The following is a 19,025-nucleotide window of genomic DNA, read 5'->3' on the forward strand; positions in this document are numbered from 1 at the left end:
TCTCTCTCTCTCTCTCTCTCTCTCTCTCTCTCTCTCTCTCTCTCTCTCAAACATGCAATGCAAGCTCCTCCTCAACTAGGGATGATAACAAGTCCTCATAGGAGTGGAGACATGCCTTCCACCCTTGTCCTCTGCCTCCTTATCTATCTCTGTTCTCACCCCGTCCCCATGATGGGTAACGGGGGCTCTGTATCCACTGGCAACTTGAGTATTTGCGGATACCCACAGATTTTTTTTAAAACCAAAAAATTGAAAAAGTTAAAAAAATAGAGATAATTATCAACAGCCATGGAACCTCTAAAAATAAATACTCAAATGATAACAGCAAATTCACAAATGAGTAAGGTAAATCCACCGAAATTTTGATAAACATACAAAACATAGACAGTAATAACAGCAAATTCACAGATACAGTGATAACAGCAAACCATAGATGAAGAACGACGAAGACGGAGACCCTCACTGCTGCGATAAAGACGGCATTGAGAGAACCCTTCCTACTGCAACGAAGACAGCATTGAGAGAACCCTCACTGCTGCAACAAAGACGACGACGGTAACCCTCACTGCTTCGACGAAGACGACAATAGTGACACTCATATATGTGTGAAGAGTGAAGATACCGACAATGGATGATGAACGATAAAGATGGCGACATAATTTCAATGAGAAAAAGAGTGCTAGTGCACAATGATGAGGGATTTAGGGTGGCGACAGACGGTGAAACGGTGTTGGGAAAAGAAATGGATTAGAGAGGACAAGAAGTAAGGGTTTCATGAATGATTTCATAAGAATTTAGAAAAAGAGAGGGAGTGTGAATGACGATTTAGGGTTCACTAGAGGGTTTGAAACTCCGTCTCTGTCCCATTTATTATATGGGTTTTCGTCCCTGTCTTCTATAGAAAAAATTGATCTCTAAATTTGTTCCTCAACGGGTAAATTCTCGAAGATAGCCATCCCATCAAAAAAAATTGCCATGCCTACCCTCAACTTTAAAAATCCTTCCCACAATGTCTCCAATTTTCAAACATGCTTCTGTCTCCTACATGCAAACCAAAAATATTGTAACCTGCGTATTGGCTTTCTCGCAATTTGTGTAATTCCTACAAATTCCTACACATGTTAAAACCTAGTCTTCACACAACTTGAATACTGCTCTTTTCGTAATCTACAACAGATACCAATATAATTGGATTACACTGTCTTTTTTTCACAATAAAAATATTCTGGATTTCTCCCCCCTAATTTTAAGATAAAACACACTAATAAACTATTTTAGCCTCAAAATTACACTAATGTCTTATTTTGATTTTTGGTATAAACATGTCCTAGATGATTCTACGTAAATCGAATCAATTAGATTCAATTTATATTCTTTCAATGTAAATCGAATATAATTGATTCAATTTACTATATATGCTATATCAATAGTAAATTGGATCTAGTTGATTCGATTTACTATTAAACAATACATATATAGTAATTCGAATCAGCTTTATTTGATTTACTACTTATAACAGATTATTGATATTTACTACTTTTAAGTTAATTGTTACTTCAAACTTAAACTTAGATTTTTCAGAATATACAATCATCAAAGCATAAACTTTATACTTCATTTCACAAATTAAACAATAATTTAATTGATATAGTATTTTAATTATTTCCCGAATTACATATTGTATAAATATAGTTGGTCATTTTATAATGTATAACTATCTATTACTTGTGACTATGAAAAATATTCAAGTTTTAACCCTTATGCCACCTTGGAGGGGTGATAGAGGAAAAATATCGGTAAAGATTTTCACAAAAACATCACGTTGCAAGTATAGTTCTAAACCGACAATTAAACCTCAATCAACATTTAAATTGTTTGTCACAAATACAAACCCAATAAAATTAACTAAAGTATTTAAATATCGGGTCGTCTCTCAAGGAATTGCAGTGAAGTGTAGTTTATTATTGGTTATGGAAAAGTATATTTTTGGGTTTTTGAAATAAGGAATAAGAAAATATAAATTGCGAGAAAAATAAACTAATAATTAAAAAAGCTCTTAGCAATGATTGAGAATTAGAAGTCCTATCCTTATTATCATCATCAATTATGATGGTAAATGTGAATTGCCTTCACTTAGTTAACCTCTAACCAATGGAGGAAGGTCAAGTGCATACAATCAACTTGAGTTCACAAGTCCTAGTCAACTCATAGTGAGACAAGCTAACTGACAATCTTCAATTACCAATCAACGAAAGAGTTTTGATAACTCAAGAGTCTCTAATTGATCAATCCAATTCAAGAACATAAAAATCTACTTTAAAAGCCACCCAAGCATTTTATCAAACACTTGGAAAGCACAAAATAAAAGCATAGAAAAGTAATAAAAGAATATAAAATCTAAGATCAACAATTGCAAGGAATCAATAATAACAAATGAAGAAAGAAACAATAATAAACATGAAATACCTCAAATTGCATTAAAAGGAAATTGAATTTAACATGAAGAGTTCATAAATTAAATTAGGAAAATTAAGAAATCAACAAGAGAAGATAAACTAAGATGCTAGAATAATAGAATGCAGAATAAAACCTAAATTAAAGCAAAATAGAAATCTGAATTTGAGAAGAACTAAAACTAAAACTAAGAGAAACCCTAAAACCAAGAGAGAGGAGAGAGTCTCTCTCTAGAATTCTACATCTAAACCTAAAATTATGTGAATGAAAATTTGAATGAGTGATTCCTTCCAGCTTCACTTTGCACCCTCTAATCAATATTTTCGGGCCTAAAATTGGGTCAAAAGCAACCCAGAAATCGCCCCCAGCATTTTCTGTAATTGCAGCACGTGATGCTCTGTCATGCGTACACGTCGCCCACGCGTACGCGTCGCTTGAACTCGGCACTGGCCACGCATAGGCGTCAGCCACGCATGCGCGTCGTATGTTTACTGCACCAGTCATGCATACGCGTCGTCCACGCGTGCGCGTCGCTAGCAAATTCTGAAAACTTCAATTTCTTGTGTTTCTTCCAATTTTGCATGCTCCTTTTCCATCCTCTAAGCCATTCTTGCCCTATAAAACCTGAAAACACTTAACACACATATCACGACATCAAATGGTAATAAGAGAGGATTAGAATTTGTAAATTTAAGGCCAAAGAAGCATGTTTTCAATCATAGCACAAAATTAGGAAGGAAAATGTAAAACATGCGAATTATATGCATAAGTGTGAGAATAATGGATAAAATCTACTCAATTCAATACAAAATAAACCATAAAATAGTGGTTTATCAATCTCTCCACACTTAAATATTAGCATGTCCACATGCTAAGCTCAAGAGAAGCTATAAAGGAAGTGAAGAGGAATGGTAGAATGTATGCAATGCAACCTATCTATATGAATGCAACTAAATATGAAATGCTTCTACCTACTTAGTTAAAATTAACTAAATCTTTTAAGAACGAATATGAACTGGATTCCACTAATTCAAATCATAAAATGAAGTACAAATAGACTTGCAAGAAGAAAGCTCGTGAAAACTGGGAACAAAGAATCGAGCATCGAACTCTCACCGGAAGTGTATACACTCTGATCACTCTAGTGTTTAAGGTTTGATTCTCTCAATTCTCTACTAATCTTGCTTTCTAAGACTTGCTCTTCTTCTACCAATCAACAAAAATTCAATGCACGAGTACACATATCAAGAGGGCTTTTCAAGGGTTGTAATGGGGTTAGGGTCAAGGTAGGAATGTATTTGGTCAAGTGGACTAATATCTGAATCCTTGATGAACCTAAACTTTTCACCTAACTTAAGACAATCCATGTAATCATAATATAAAATCTAACTACCCATTAACTATCTTCGCCACATATTCATGCATCCGAATTTGAGTACAACTCATATGCGTTGCTAACACCATTTACTTTGGGGCATTTTGTCCCCTTTTATTATTTGCTCTTTTTCTTTTCTTTTTTTCTAAATTTATTTATTTTTTTCTTTTTATTTTTCTCAATGCATATGATTAAGGTATTGAATGCAAGAATGTGTACTCAACTATTTTTTTCATAGTTTCACCAAAAATATACAATATACCCAATTCCCAAACCAGATGTTTCCAGATCCAATTTTTCCACACTTAAATCATGAACACTCTCACTAGTCTAAGCTAACCAACGATTCAAATTAAGGACATTATTGTTTTCCTCTTAGAGTTAATGATGTGTTAAAGTAAAGAACAAATAGGGTAAAATAGGCTCAACATTGGTTTGCAAAGGATAATGAAAGGGTAAGACTATATGGGTATGTAAGCTTAGAGAAACAAGGCCTCAATAACATAAGTGCATGCATACATCAAACAATGAAAATATAGAATCAAGCAAGACAAAGATCACAATTTTAGAGAGAACAACACACACCAAAACAAAATATATTGGTTGATAAAATGCAACCAATCAATCCAGCCCAAAATCTCACTGGTTTGTGTGTTCGAGCTCTAAAACCATGTTCCAAATTAAATATCTTCAAACAAGTTTAACAAAAATTTTAATTCAAATTAGTGAAATGCTCTAAAAAGTTTCTTGAAAAAGAAAATATTACTTCAACCAAGTAGTAGCTAAATGCAAGCAACTAACTGACCATGCAATTTATCATGCAATGCAACAATTCAGAAACAAAGAAAACTAAACATTGGTGTTGAAAAGAAAGTAAGTAACCCATAGAAGTCGGTACCGACCTCTCCACACTTAAAGATTGCACCGTCCTCGGTGCATGCAAAGATGTGCAAGTGGATGGGTTGCTACAACTGATGTGCTTTCTCCAAAGATTGTGTGGCGGGACTTGTTTGTCACCCCATTTAGAAGTTTTTCATTTTTCTTCTTGGTGGCCATCCTGAAAGAAGAGAAAAAAGAAGAATAATAACCCACAAACAAAGATATGCAAACAAATAAAATATGGGTGGGCTAATGCCAAATAATACTGAGGTTGTCAAGTACATGGTAGCTACAACATGTGAGTGAAAAAATAATATAGGTAAATGGCATATCAATAGTGCAAGAATTGCAACAATGAGGGGGAGAGAGTGGGTCATGAAAGACAATATAAGGTCATATCAATGCACAAGGAATACAAGTGTCATAAAAGATTAGCATTGAGCTATAAATAATATCACCCAATAATATAAAACAAGTCACTAAGCACCAAAATAATGGAAGAAAAATGCAACAGTTGAGTAAGAAAATTCAATACCAATGAAAAAAAAAAGCAAATTTAGAAAAGGACATGAAAATAAGTACAAAATCAAAATACAATGAATGAAAGTATGTAACGGCAATAAACAAAAGAAAATGAGAGATGAGAAAAATGAGAAGTGAAATTTTGAAAAGAGGGAGAAAGAAAAATAAAGAAAGGTGAGTGAGAAATGAATGAGGGAAGTGAGAAGGAGAGAGAGGAAGGAAAGAAAAGAAATGGGGGAAGGGAAGAAAGAAGAAAGAAGAAAGAAGAAAGAAAGAAGTAAAGAAGAAAGGAGAGAGAGAAGCAGCAGGGCAGATGCGATGCGGAGGTGACGCGCACGCATGGACCACACGTGCGCGCGAAAAGCAGAAAAGGGCAGCGACGCGTAAGCGCCATCCACGCGTACGCTTGAAATGAAGAAAAGTGAAGGTGACGCGTACGCGTCAGTCATGCGTATGCGTGGGCATAAATGGTGCCCAGCGCATAAGTTTCGCATGGTTCCAGCACAACTCTCTAGAATCAGCACTGGGTGGCAGCATCAACCAAGCAACGCATGCGTGTCGATCATACTTACGCGTGGGTAGGTGAAAATTGATGGGTGACGCATACGCATCAGTCACGCGTACGAGTGAAGTTGGCTATGCGCCTAGCACCACACGAGCATTGTCCTGTTACAACTCTCTATCCAGGCCGTGCTGTCGCGCAGTTCTAGCACGGTTTGGGCATGAACCCAATTTGGGCGTTGACGTGTACGTGTCGGTCACGCGCACGCGTGACAGCCCTCTTTTTTATATATATAAGAAACTAACAAGCTATCAAAGTAATGCTAAACTTTATTAAGTAAGTAAAATCACAGCTTAAACTAAATAATCCTAACTAAAAATAAAAATTCAATTTATTACCAAATAAAAGAGAAAATAGGAAGAGTTTAACATGGTGGGGTGTCTCCCACCTAGCACTTTTAGTTAAAGTCCTTAAGTTGGACATTTGGTGAGCTCTTGTCATGGTGGCTTATGCTTGAACTCATCTTGAAACTTCCACCAACGCTTGGACTTCCAATAAGTTCCAACAATTCGAAGTGAATTCACCAAGCCTTGATGAAGTTCTTCACAAGTTTTGAGCTCCCAAAATTGATCCTCTTGTATGTCGGGATTCCAAATCTTGTTTCTACACCCGTCTTTAAGTTGATCATCATTGTTCCAACCAGGTGGCAAGTAATCTAAATTCTCACTGAAGCATCCCAATAACTTTCTAGACCCAATCAATTGAGAACTATACCAACCATTGCACTTAGACCTTGAACATATACCATAATGAACTTAGGATTGTATTGGCAACCACTAACCATCCTTTTTTTCTCTTAAAACCACAGAGAGCTCTAAGTTGTCCATACGTCTCAAGCAAACCGTATGCAAGCGAGAAATTAAAACTTAAGAAGAAGAGATTTACCCACTTGAATGAAAGGATGGATGGTGATGGCTTCGGGAGAGGTGTTTCCAATGGCGGCCTTGCCAATGTATGCTTCACTCTCTTGAACTCCGCTTTGATGATCTCTACCTCTTGACAAGCTTCTTCAACATCAACCTCATCCTCAAGTCCAATGGGAGAGGATTCAATTGTAGATAAAAACTCATCAATTATTGAATCTATCTCATGATCAACCTCCTCAAAGTCTTCAACCATGATATGCCTTGGAGGTTGTACACCTTCCTCAACATCAAATTCAAACGTCTTGGAAGGAGGCTCTATGACTTGATTTTCCCATAGAGGTTTCGCATCTCCTAAGTCATCAACTACTTCCTCTTCTTCGATAATTTTGGCTTTCTCCACTTGCTCTAGTACAAAATCCAGCTTCTCCTTGATGACTTCCACCTCTTGACAACTTTCTTCAATTCCCACTTTTTTGTTAATTTCTTCCAACTCTTCCTCATTGATCAAGTCATGTGTTGGAGGGTGTATACATTCCTCCTCAACATTGGTTTCACATCCGATGGAAGAAGCTTCAACAAGAATCTTATTGTCACTTGGTGTAGAGTTGTCTTCAATGATGGAACTTTCCTCTTGTTCAACCTCCCCTAATTCTTCAACTATTCCTTCATCTTCAAGGGTCTCTCCCACCTCCACCTTTTGGGCCTCATCTTGCTTCTCTTGAAGTATGGATGCCTGAATCCGATCCATTAAGTCCCTAAGACGATCCCTTCTCTCTTGTTCCATGTCACTAGCATAATTGGGATCATGTTGCTCTTTGATTGATGGATATGGATGTTCTTTCATGGAGGATGGTGGTGGGATGGAGAGATCATTATGTGGTTGAAAAGGAAGTACACTAGAGCTTGAGGGTTGAGTATTGGAGGTAGAGGGTGGATCTACATGGGATATAAGAGCTTGAAGTGTAGAGGTGAGACCAGTGAGAGTAGAGGTAAGTGTGGTTTGAAACTCTCTTTGCCCTTGGCCAATAACACTAATGGTATCATCTATGGGAGCTTGGGATAGATAGGAGAGTTCATTTGTTGGAAGAAATGGCTCATAATACGAAGGTGATTTTTCTTAATAAGGATATGGAGATGGTATATATTGAGGTGGTGATTTTTGGGGGTAATTGTGTTGGAATTGGGGTGGTTCTATGTATGGTTCGAATAGTTCATATGGTGGTTGGTATGGTAGATAAGGGTTAGGATCATATGGAGGTGTTTGGTTGAAGGAGGCTTGTGAGTATGGTGGTTCAAAACTATGTTGAGGAGGGAGTTCATAGGCATATAGTGGTGGTTGTTGATAGTCAAAAGGTGGTCCACCACAGCCATCGGAATGGTATGCATCTTGGAATGGCTCTTGGTCATAGTATGTTGGTGGAGGTTGTTGCCATGAATGTTGTCCGTAAGCTTGAGGCTCCTCACACCTTTGATTCTCCCATCCTTGATGCATGTTCTCATTGTAGCTTCCATTCTCTACACATAATTTGAACCAAGCTCATAGCTAAAGTGGTGAGAATTCATAGTAACAAGAGAAATGAAAATAAATACTAACAAAAACTAATGAAAATAAACTCCTAAAACTAGCAACAACTAACAAAAAATAAAAGGCAAACATATTCACAATATTCACAATAACCAATAATAAGGGAAACATTTGCAATTCCTCGGCAACGACGCCAAAAAACTTGACGGAAGAAAAATGTCGGTAAAGATTTTCACAAAAATATCGCGTTGCAAGTATAGTTCTAAACCGACAATTAAACCTCAATCAACGTTTAATTTTTTTGTCACAAATACAAACCCAATAAAATTAACCGAAGTATTTAAATCTTGGGTCGTCTCTCAAGGAATTGCAGTGAAGTGTAGTTTATTATTGGTTATGGAAAAGTATATTTTTGGGTTTTTGAAATAAGGAACAAGAAAATATAAATTGCGAGAAAAATAAACTAATAATTAAGAAAGCTCTTAGCAAGGATTGAGAATTAGAAGTCATATCCTTATTATCATCATCAATTGTGATGATAAATGTGAATTGTCTTCACTTAGTTAACCTCTAACTAATGGAGGAAGGTCAAGTGAATACAATCAACTTGAGTTCACAAGTCCTAGTCAACTCATAGTGAGACAAGCTAACTAACAATCTTCAATTACCAATCAACAAAAGAGTTTTGATAACTCAAGAGTCTCCAATTGATCAATCCAATTCAAGAACATAAAAATCTACTTTAAAAGCCACCCAAGCATTTTATCAAACACTTGGAAGGTACAAAATAAAAGTATAGAAAAGTAATAAAAGAATATAAAATCTAAAATCAACAATTGCAAGGAATCAATAATAACAAATGAAGAAAGAAGCAATAATAAACATGAAATACCTCAAATTGCATTAAAAGGAAATTGAATTTAACATGAAGAGTTCATAAACTAAATTAGAAATATTAAGAAATCAAAAAGAGAAGATAAACTAAGATGCTAGAATAATAAAATGTAGAATAAAAACTAAATTAAAGCAAAATAGAAATCTTAATTTGGGAAGAACTAAAACTAAAACTAAAAGAAACCCTAAAACCTAGCCTCTCTCTCTAAAATTCTACATCTAAACCTAAAATTGTGTGAATGAAAGTTTGAATGAATGATTCTTTCCAGCTTCACTTTGTAGCCTCTAATAAGTATTTTCGGGCCTGAAACTAGGTCAAAAGCAGCCCAGAAATCGCCCCCCAGCATTTTCTGTAATTACAGCACGTGATGCTCTGTCACGCGTACGCGTGGGTTGAACTCGGCACTGGCCACATGTAGGTGTCAGCCACGGGTGCACGTCACTACCAGATTCTAAAAACTTCAATTTCTTGTGTTCCTTCCACTTTTGCATGCTCCCTTTCCATCCTCTAAGCCATTCCTGTCCTATAAAACCTGAAAACACTTAACACAAAGATCACGACATCGAATGGTAATAAGTGAGGATTAGAATTAGCAAATTTAAGGCCAAAGAAGCATGTTTTCAATCATAGCACAAAATTAAGAAGAAAAATGTAAAACATGCGAATTATATGCATAAGTGTGAGAATAATGAATAAAATCCACTCAATTCAATACAAAATAAACCATAAAATAGTGGTTTATCAAGGGGTTATATTTTATATTAACTTTTTTAACATAAAAAATCACGATAATGATTCTTTAGATGCTAATGAGTCAAAAGATAATTTTTAACGAATTTTTAAAAATCGTTTATTGTTCCATTTTAAATTCATGAATTTATAAAAATGTAGATTTTTTGAAATTCGAACTAAAATACAAAAGTTGAATTTCTATTCTTATTCGTTTTGATTTTTGATATTTTATTTGAATCTGTTACGGACTGTAAAAGGTCCAGCCCAGCTAGTCGTCGGGTCGGGGCATCACCCCTGACCCAGGCCCAAGCTATATAGGGTGAATTCGACGGGTCAACTCCTAACACCCGACCCATGGCACCGCTCGACTTACCATCCGTACGACCCGAAGTTCGGAACGACTTGCTCCTCCCACGTGGACCAGGACAGCACATAGAAGCTTCCTGGCCAGTGGGCTAGGTCACTCATGGGCCCGTCCAGCACAGTATATAAGGGGAGAGGTCAGCTCTCCCCCCAAGATACGTAACCATTTACCCAATTCGGCTATCACCTCGTATGGTCACTGACTTGATCGTCGGAGTGTCCTTGCAGGTGGCCACCCCTCCTTGCTACATCACTTTCGGCGTCACCAGTTCACACCTTCGCCTCTACTCCACGTCAGCTCAGGGTCTCTCCCGCTCACCCTCTCATCATCACCTAATCCGCCGAGTACCCGAGATCTCCAGGTGACGATTAAAATCCAAATGAGGTATTTTTTATTGATATTTATGTTTTAAAGTTAATATACTTAAAAATAATAGATGTTAATAATATGTTACAAATAGTAAATCAAATTAGTTTAATTCAATTTACTATATATGTGTTATTAAGTAATAGATCAAATCTAATTTATTTGATTTACATAAAATCATTTAAGATATACTTACAACGAAAATCAAAATAGAACATTAGCATAATTTTAAAGTTAAAATGTTTTACCCTAATTTTATATAACTTAAGAGATTAAACAAATTAGTTCTTTATAGATTTGTAGTCTTTAATTATTATTCACACTATGCAATGAGCAATGGAAGTTATTTAAATTGATTACAAAACCGTATTAAATTTTGAAGAAATTATTTTTCTTAACGTGTAGTATTTCTTGAATATTGATTAATGGAATTTGATATTTTGCTCTATCTAATTTTCTGATAATTTTTTCTTTTTAAATAATACAAAAAGGGAGATTATATATAAACAGCAAAACAATAGTAATAAAGAGAAGGAGAAAGTTTATTTATAATTTTATATGTTCCCTTCTATTTCATTTTCTTTGAGAGTACTTGTTAAAAGATTTAAGAGATTAAATTCTGAAATTAATGCATTTTGTTTGAGAGAATATAAACTTAACGATATATAGTCTAAAAATTTAGCGGAGCCCAATGCCAGATACCCCGGATAAGAAAAATCCCATATGAGTATGACATGACACTCCAAAATTGTTACATTCTGAATGCCACATAAAATTTTATTTTTATTAAGATGCCCAATAGTTTATCCTCGAAACTGACGCGAATAATTTGTTTGAGCCCTTGAGGGTCATCTTATCCATTATTCCATTTAAATAAAAAAAAATTGTTTTGGCCGTTCATGTATAAGTTCATCAAGTGGTCTATCATTCATGAATCATGACATGGCAAATACAAGACATGTCTTTCTTATCTACCATCTAATTACTCGGTGATTTCTCCGGTAGTAGTAATTATTTTCTAATTAATAACCTTACTTGTTTATTATATTTTTTAATTATTTTTAATAAAAATTTTATGAGAATAAATAATTAAAGATAAAAGACAATTTAAAAAAATTATAAAAAGAATGATATTATTAATTTTTAAAAAGTAAGTTCTATAGTAGCACAAAAATCAATGGCTAATGATGATTAACGTTTGATCACTCAATTGCATAGTGACACGTGACATCAAGAAATCTGGAATAGGAGTGGATCAAGAGGAACTTTGGCTAATTTACTATGAAGTTGAAAGTTTTTGCAAGCAAAAAATTGTTTTCTGCAACATGGGCTATTTCCGAAAATTTTCTTTTTTTTTTTTGAGAAAGAAAAAAAATCTGAGAAATTTTATCTCTCATCAGCAGTCACCAAACAAAAAAAAGATATCTTTCATCAGTTTTAACTTTTGAGTAGTGAAGATCTTCTTCCTCGTTTATGAGCATCCAAACATTGAAAGAAATTTCACTTTCCTCTTGCATCTTCAAACATGTTGCTTTTACATCTTTCATCAATCCAAGCAAAAGTCTTTTCCTCTATATTTTTTGCTTTCGAATCATGTTTGTCTCATTTCAAACGCAAAAAATGTATTATGATTTTTTCTTTTCTGAAATTTTTGTCTTCCACTGCTGTGACATGCATTTTGAAATAGTTTAATAGAATTGTTTATCCCCAATAGTTTTGATTAATAGGGATACAACTATTTAACTTTTCTCCTACTTTAAATACTTTTTTTAGGCTTTATCTTGCTCTTTTTTTTTTTAGATTTTTCAGAAATTATAAATTTATTCTTTGAAATTCTTTAGTAATTTTTTAGATTTTTCTTTTGTAACATAGTGATGATGCTCTTATAGATTTTTCGAGATGTTGAAAAAAAAAATTTATTGCGATTCGTGAACGCGTTAGTACTTCGAACCAACTTAGACCACGACCTAACCTAACATAGGAGGTGGATATTTACTTATGAGTTTTCAAGAAGGTTAAATCTACTCCATCTAATATTATCACACAAGAAGAGTTGGATGAATTACGAGCAACCAGAGTTATTTTTTCTTTTTGAAGGAAGGAGCTCAACACAAAGAATGGAGCAAGGAGAGTAGCAAAAAAATAAACAAGGATTCAGCCTTTGCCCTTTTCTGTGAATCACGACCTCCTTTTTCACATCACAGAGACTCCCTCCTATTCCTTTGAGGTGAGAGGGAACGACGACGATCATCCTCCTGATGTTTTTTTTGCCCCACTTCGGGGTTCTCCTGTCACGACTATTATGCCGATCTCTTATCATTTGACTTTGAAACCGATATTATTGAGACAACGATCATTCTGCTAGTTGTTGTTCCAATTCTTGCACTTGATAACGTATTTCGTGCATCGCATGGACATAATTTTTTCCTAAGCCAATGAAATACTGACCTCCAGTGTTTTGAACTTCTCGACATTCAAAACCTGGAGGGCTTTGATGCTAATGCTCTCTCACATTGGGATCGGAGTAATCTTAGTCTCATGTCTATCATCCTCATTTTGTTGTTCCTTGAAAGGAGTGTTCAGTGTTATCTGGTGAACAGTGGAATTTACTTTGACTTCTCGATCAGCCGTGGTGCCAACTTCTTAGGATCCCTACAGATGGCACCAAATGTCTTTACCGGTTGCAAAGTTTACAAATCGATGAGTTGTTGAAATCCTAACTTGAGTTGAAACTAGGCTGGGAGGGCAACTTGCAAAAACACTCTGATACTTAAGTCAATAATATTCTTAGGTGATAGTGTGAAAAAGTTTGTTACCTGCTAAATTTTCTTTTTTCTTTATTACACTTTTCTGATGTAACCATCTGTAAACATTTACTACTTTTAATGTACTTTTTCAATGCCATGATTTTAGAACGTTACGAACTACTGAGTTCATAATGATATATCCGTTAAGCTTGATTGAGCTTGTAACATAGTAAACTCTTTAATTGATATTATAGAGTGATTATTCTTATCCAGAACAATAGGAAAAATCAATGAATATGGTCTCGAAAGTGCAATGTAAACCAAGATGGAGAGGGCATCAATTTTCTTTCTTAAATATCATTATTCGTTTCTTTATACTTGTTGAGTCATCGTACGCTTATTGGTTCAGAAATTATTTCACGTACCGAGTTTGAGGTATTGATTCAAAAAATTTGAAGTTATTTGGATCTTATTTCCCTTTCCCTTCCTCTTCCTCTCCCTCTTTTCTTTTGGACTTTTCGTAGTAATATTTAGACATCCTCTTATATTATTTTTCTGTAAAGTTAGCCTTAATTCAAAATAGTTATATTGACCATTAAAATTTTCAAATGTATAATAAATCAATAATAATAGATAACTTCAGTAATTTAATTTGATTATTCAAAAATAATCCCATAATGATAATAGATTCAAACAAAGTTTAAGATTATAAACATTTTGTTCTTATTATATAACTCAAGCCAGATTAACTTAGTCAAACAAACCCTACGACAAGCAATTTTGGACACAAAAAAGGAAAAAAAATCCAACACAATATTTTCATTTTCTTTATGGTATTGTAGCCTTAAGTAATATATTGCGCAACTTTTCAATTTTGTGTACTAGTTCTTTTCTTTTTTGGCTTACAGTTTTCTTACTAGTTACTCCTTTTGTTATTATATACATAGGCTAGAAAGCGAAGTTTCAAGGTTGATCCAGCTGAGGTCAGAGAAAACAGATTTTCAAATAAGTGGGAACCGTTCAATAACGGGCATTTGGTCTAGTGGTATGATTCTCGCTTTGGGTGCGAGAGGTCCCGAGTTCGATTCTCGGAATGCCCCATTTTGATTACTCAGACCTTTTTCTGTCTTATAGCTAACCTTAAACAAATAGACTGCCAGAGGGATGATGGCATATATATTCTATATTCACGGCAGAAAGATTAGGATCACCGCAACAGCTCGGTGCGGCGGTGCTCCCCCAATTCCACACGGAAATAATCAAAGAATAAACATAAACAATCCTATTGCTTTTTATGCTTTCATCAATTGATAATACTTCCCTCTGCTTAACAACAAAATGCCTTCAATCATCTACAAGGACAAAACAATATCTTATATTGCAATCTAATACAGTATTAAATAGCCAAGTAGATCATACATTTGAAGAAGCAAATAGGTCCATAACGTTCAATTCATGAATATACTGTACTATACACGATAAATCACAATTCACTGGGCCAACGCATATATGTGGCTTCTTAACCAGGTAACAAAGGAAATGGATCCTCTCCAGTTTTTTACATCTATCATAAACTTTCAACACACGTTTAGCTTCCAAATCATAAAATAATTAAGAGGGATTAGGTGAAACCCAAATTGGGAGAGGCCAACCCAACCTAGAATATGAATTTCGGGGATAGCATGGCAAAGGCTCAATACCTTGGTCCCATAATCTGAAGATCCCCAAATCATGCTTCCCACAAGCATCATCATAATTAAAATCCGAATAATCATCAGTGAAATATATGCAATCCCCCAAACACCCAACAGAAGCAGCAACTAACGAAAGCGAAGAGTTCCCTCCAATAAACAGAGCGCGATCGCCCAAACTTTCAACCTTTTGCCATTTGAACGCACACCAATTCATCTCAAAGATTTCAAACCCCACGGTTCTATACACCAAATTGGATTCACCGCCTGCATCATCGAACTCCTGTTCCAGAATCCGCGACACCAACATCATGTCCTCGCCGGAAAAAACCGCGTAGTGAATATCGCCGGAGAATCTCGCCGACGCCACCGTTTGAATGATCGATACACGAGGAGGAAAACAATCATCATCAACACAACACACCGCAACCGTTCCTTCTTTGCTCACCGCATAGAACGAGTTTGAGCCATCGTGATGAACCGCGTCTTCCCAGCAGTGAAGTTCTTCGCTAACGAAAATCCAAGAATCATCGCCGCTTCTACAGAACGCCAGGTTCCGTTCACCGACAATCGCGAACGCCGAGAATTCGCTGTTCCCTGAAGGGCTCGAGGATAAGACGATCTTTCTCACGAAGGAGTTGCACATCTGCCTGAGATTGAAGGAGTCAACGCCGCCATGGTGGTTCCGAACGAGGTATTCTCGACCGACGTTGGAGTAACTGAAACCGATGATGCTGGGGAAAGCGTTGAGTGGAGGGAGAGAGCGCGTGGCGCGCGTGAGAGGGTTCAGGAGGCTGACGCTGGGGGACTCTTCGTTGAGAGTGACGAGCCAGCCGTGGGAGGAGCCGCAGTTTCGGGTTCGGATGGAAGCTTCTGGAAGGTTGAGGAGGTGAGTCTTGTATGTGGAGAGGTGGAAGAAGGCTCGCCGTGAGAGCATGAGCCATGGGAGCTGAGGACGGAGGTGGAGAGGTGATTGTGGGAGAAACGAGTGCCAGCTCCGGCATGCGGCCCTGAATCGGAGGTAGTCGCCGTAGGTTGGTAAGTTTCCGGCGATAATTTCGATAATCTCCGGTGGTAGGTCACTCCAGTCCATGCCCATTAATTTATTAGTATTCTTTTCCTCTGTTTACTGCTACTAATTTGGGCTTTTTATTTTGAGAAGGCCTGAATCTCAACAGTCTTAGTATTGTAGTCCAATATGGGCTTGCCTGAAACGGTGTCTGTAGATGTGGATTGACAAAACTAAAATACAAAATTAAATGAAACGTAGTACACCAAAATAAATAAATAAATAAAGAGTAATTACTCAATTCGGTCCCAAGATTTTAAAAGCAAACATTTTATTTTCCAAAAAAAAATAATACACAAATCAATCTCTATCGTTTTTTTTGTCAGACATATCCCCCAGTCTATTTTCCAGCATGACTCATCAACGGAGATTGCTAGCTTAGCATGTTAACTCACACACATGGCCATTAAATGTTCACGTGTGCGAGGAGGACAAAACAGTCTCTAAACTTGTTAATTAAAACATCATCATATCTAAAATACTCCTCCTTTTTCGTTCTTCATCAATGAAGGTCTCATGAAACTCTAGTTCTTCATCTACAGGAATCGACACATCTAGGTTTAGTTTTGATGATGTCAAGTAGAGGAAGTTCATCTTCTTCAAATTGCCATGGAGGGAGACACGATTTCTCCAGTAGTTGTAGTCTCGTACATGGTGATGTGAGGAGCCTGAGAAACGTTGAAATCACGAAGGGACAATACCCAAAATGCTTATGTAATTTGTATGTAATAATATCTATTTTAAGAACTCATGAAAATTCGAGCAGGTTGTTTTTTGGATGCTCACCGTATCAGGTAAAAAATTGTTGGTATTCTAGTTAATTAAAATAAAAAAAATGCGTTGAATAATCTGCTTGTGAAATGGGCAGGAAAAACTCTATTAGGAGAACCAATTTCTATCTCGAGATTTTTAGTAGTATTATCAGGAGGCCCTAGCAATCTTTCTCTGGGAAGATTATCTTTTAGATTGTTAGTTCAGTCACCCAAATTCTCATCTGACACTGAACCACTTGACACCTCTATGTTTGACCTCTTATACATATGGGTTTTTGAAGCAGGGAATTTAACTCTTCCATTTGATGGCATTGAAGTCATTCTAATGGGCGATGGTAATAGTAATAGCATAGAAGAATCCTACCATAAAGTTAGCACAAAAGTGATGTCATTGGATTATTCAAAGGTGATATTTTGCCAAGTTTTCCATAATGCAAAATGCTAATAATACTTTCATTGCTTTAAACATATGCATTATTTATTTTCTTAACTAATCCTCCTAAATTGTTTTCGTTTAGAAAATTTTTAACTTTGTTGAATAGAATATGTTGGCTATAAAATGATAAGTAACATATATTCATCTCATATGAGAAAGAGGTTATACTTCAGCATTATAAGAATTGTCTTCTATACTAAAATTGTTTTACTAGTGTTTCAAGCTTCCATCTCCACTGTCTAATGTGCCACGCATTTGTGAAAATGAAGATGTTGGTTTGGGACATAAACTAATAGAGTTATAGAGTAGAATTGATATATTAGAGGTTCATCAAAATGTAATCCCACAAATGTAGTGTCTATTTTTATGGTTCTAGAATTGTTAGTTTTGGCCATGGCAATGGTTATTGTTGTTTTGTAAGAGATTTAGAGTTGGACATATATTATGTGTAAGCTTGTTTTTAGTTCAATATTTGAATACTTTTTGGTGAAGTTGCAAGAACATTTGTAATAATTTTTTAGATTGAATGGTAGTAAGTTAAAGCAAATTTTTGAAAGAGTCCCGCTAGGAAGCCAATGGACTATTTGTACAATGTGTACAATGGGCTATTGAGTTACAAAATGAACATCACTCATACTATCTAGAATAACCATCCGAGTACTAGGGATAATAAACATCTCAGGTCATGAAACCACTCATCCCAAAAGCTTAAACTGATTTTGGAGTTCACCAAGGATCGAGCTCTTGACCTTTCAGATCTAAAACTCTAATACCATGTCATGATATCACTCATCCCAAAAGTTTTAGCTGATGAAAAAAAGATAACACTAATAGTTATATCTCTAATACTCCCTAAACCTCTATTGTACACATTGTACAAATATTTCATTGGCTCTTCGTACTTTTCCTTTTTAAAATATGCATGTTTGTTAAAAAATTCTTCATTGCATTATTAAGCAAAGCGTAAGCACCCAATGACTTCTCACTTAATGTTATTTATCTGTGAAGTTGACACAAATTATAAAAATAGTTACAAATAAATGGGAACAACAAAACATACCATTACTTTTAATACTAAGTAAACTACTGTAGAGTATATAGTTTAAAAAATAGCATTCAAGACTTTAAAAAAATTATTCATGTCATAGTCGCAAGCTAACAATATGCTAAAAAGTGTTAAAATACAAAATTTTCATGCATAATAGCATGAAACATAATAACAACCAAACCGAGAATTTTTTATACAAGAATCTCTCATCCAAAACTAGCATCATGATAGCAAAATAGAGTATTTAGAATATTAAGAGTATTTCAAGTCTTCATCCTTGATTATCAAAATACAGTTTAAATTAAGACAATAAAAGCCTAATGTTATTTATTCAGCATGCATCACTGATTACTTTTTCCTTAGATGCTTGAAACCAGGATTTAGAATAAACTGAAACATCCTTGATGCAGTACCCTTACTGGCAACTGCTATTGTTTCAGCTGAGACCCTTCCAATTGTTGTAGGTGCTGGAATCGGTGGTGGAATGCTCGACTGAATGGGGGGTGGTTGATGTGGCCTGATGATAAGTTGCTTGGCTCTAGCACTAAGTGAAATTGGCGCTTGAAAATTGGCCCTAGCATTAGGTGGAATTTGCTTGGCATCACATCCAAAATTGTATGGCTCCTTGGGTTACTCCTCAACAACTCAGTCAGGTATTCTCTCAACTTACTATATTGTGCCCTCTCATTGCCAATCAAATGCTCTTTAGCCTCTTTCAGAG

At 35.7% G+C, this 19,025-nt stretch overlaps 1 protein-coding gene and 1 non-coding gene across 2 annotated transcripts; one reads left to right on the top strand and one right to left on the bottom strand.

Annotated features, from left to right (window-relative positions):
• Positions 1–14,315: 14,315 nt before the first annotated feature.
• Positions 14,316–14,387, top strand: TRNAP-UGG (transfer RNA proline (anticodon UGG)). Its single transcript has one exon. It is a non-coding gene; the product is annotated as a tRNA-Pro (tRNA).
• A 320-nt stretch (positions 14,388–14,707) lies between these two features.
• Positions 14,708–16,096, bottom strand: LOC107460267 (F-box protein SKIP23). Its single transcript, XM_016078619.3, has one exon. It carries the CDS (start codon positions 16,075–16,077, stop codon positions 14,899–14,901), a length of 1,179 nt encoding a protein of 392 aa, XP_015934105.1. The 5' UTR covers positions 16,078–16,096; the 3' UTR covers positions 14,708–14,898.
• Between the last annotated feature and the right edge of the window lie 2,929 nt (positions 16,097–19,025).

This window comes from Arachis duranensis, chromosome 8 (genome assembly GCF_000817695.3).
Source record: "Arachis duranensis cultivar V14167 chromosome 8, aradu.V14167.gnm2.J7QH, whole genome shotgun sequence".
Classification (NCBI taxonomy): Eukaryota; Viridiplantae; Streptophyta; class Magnoliopsida; order Fabales; family Fabaceae; genus Arachis; species Arachis duranensis.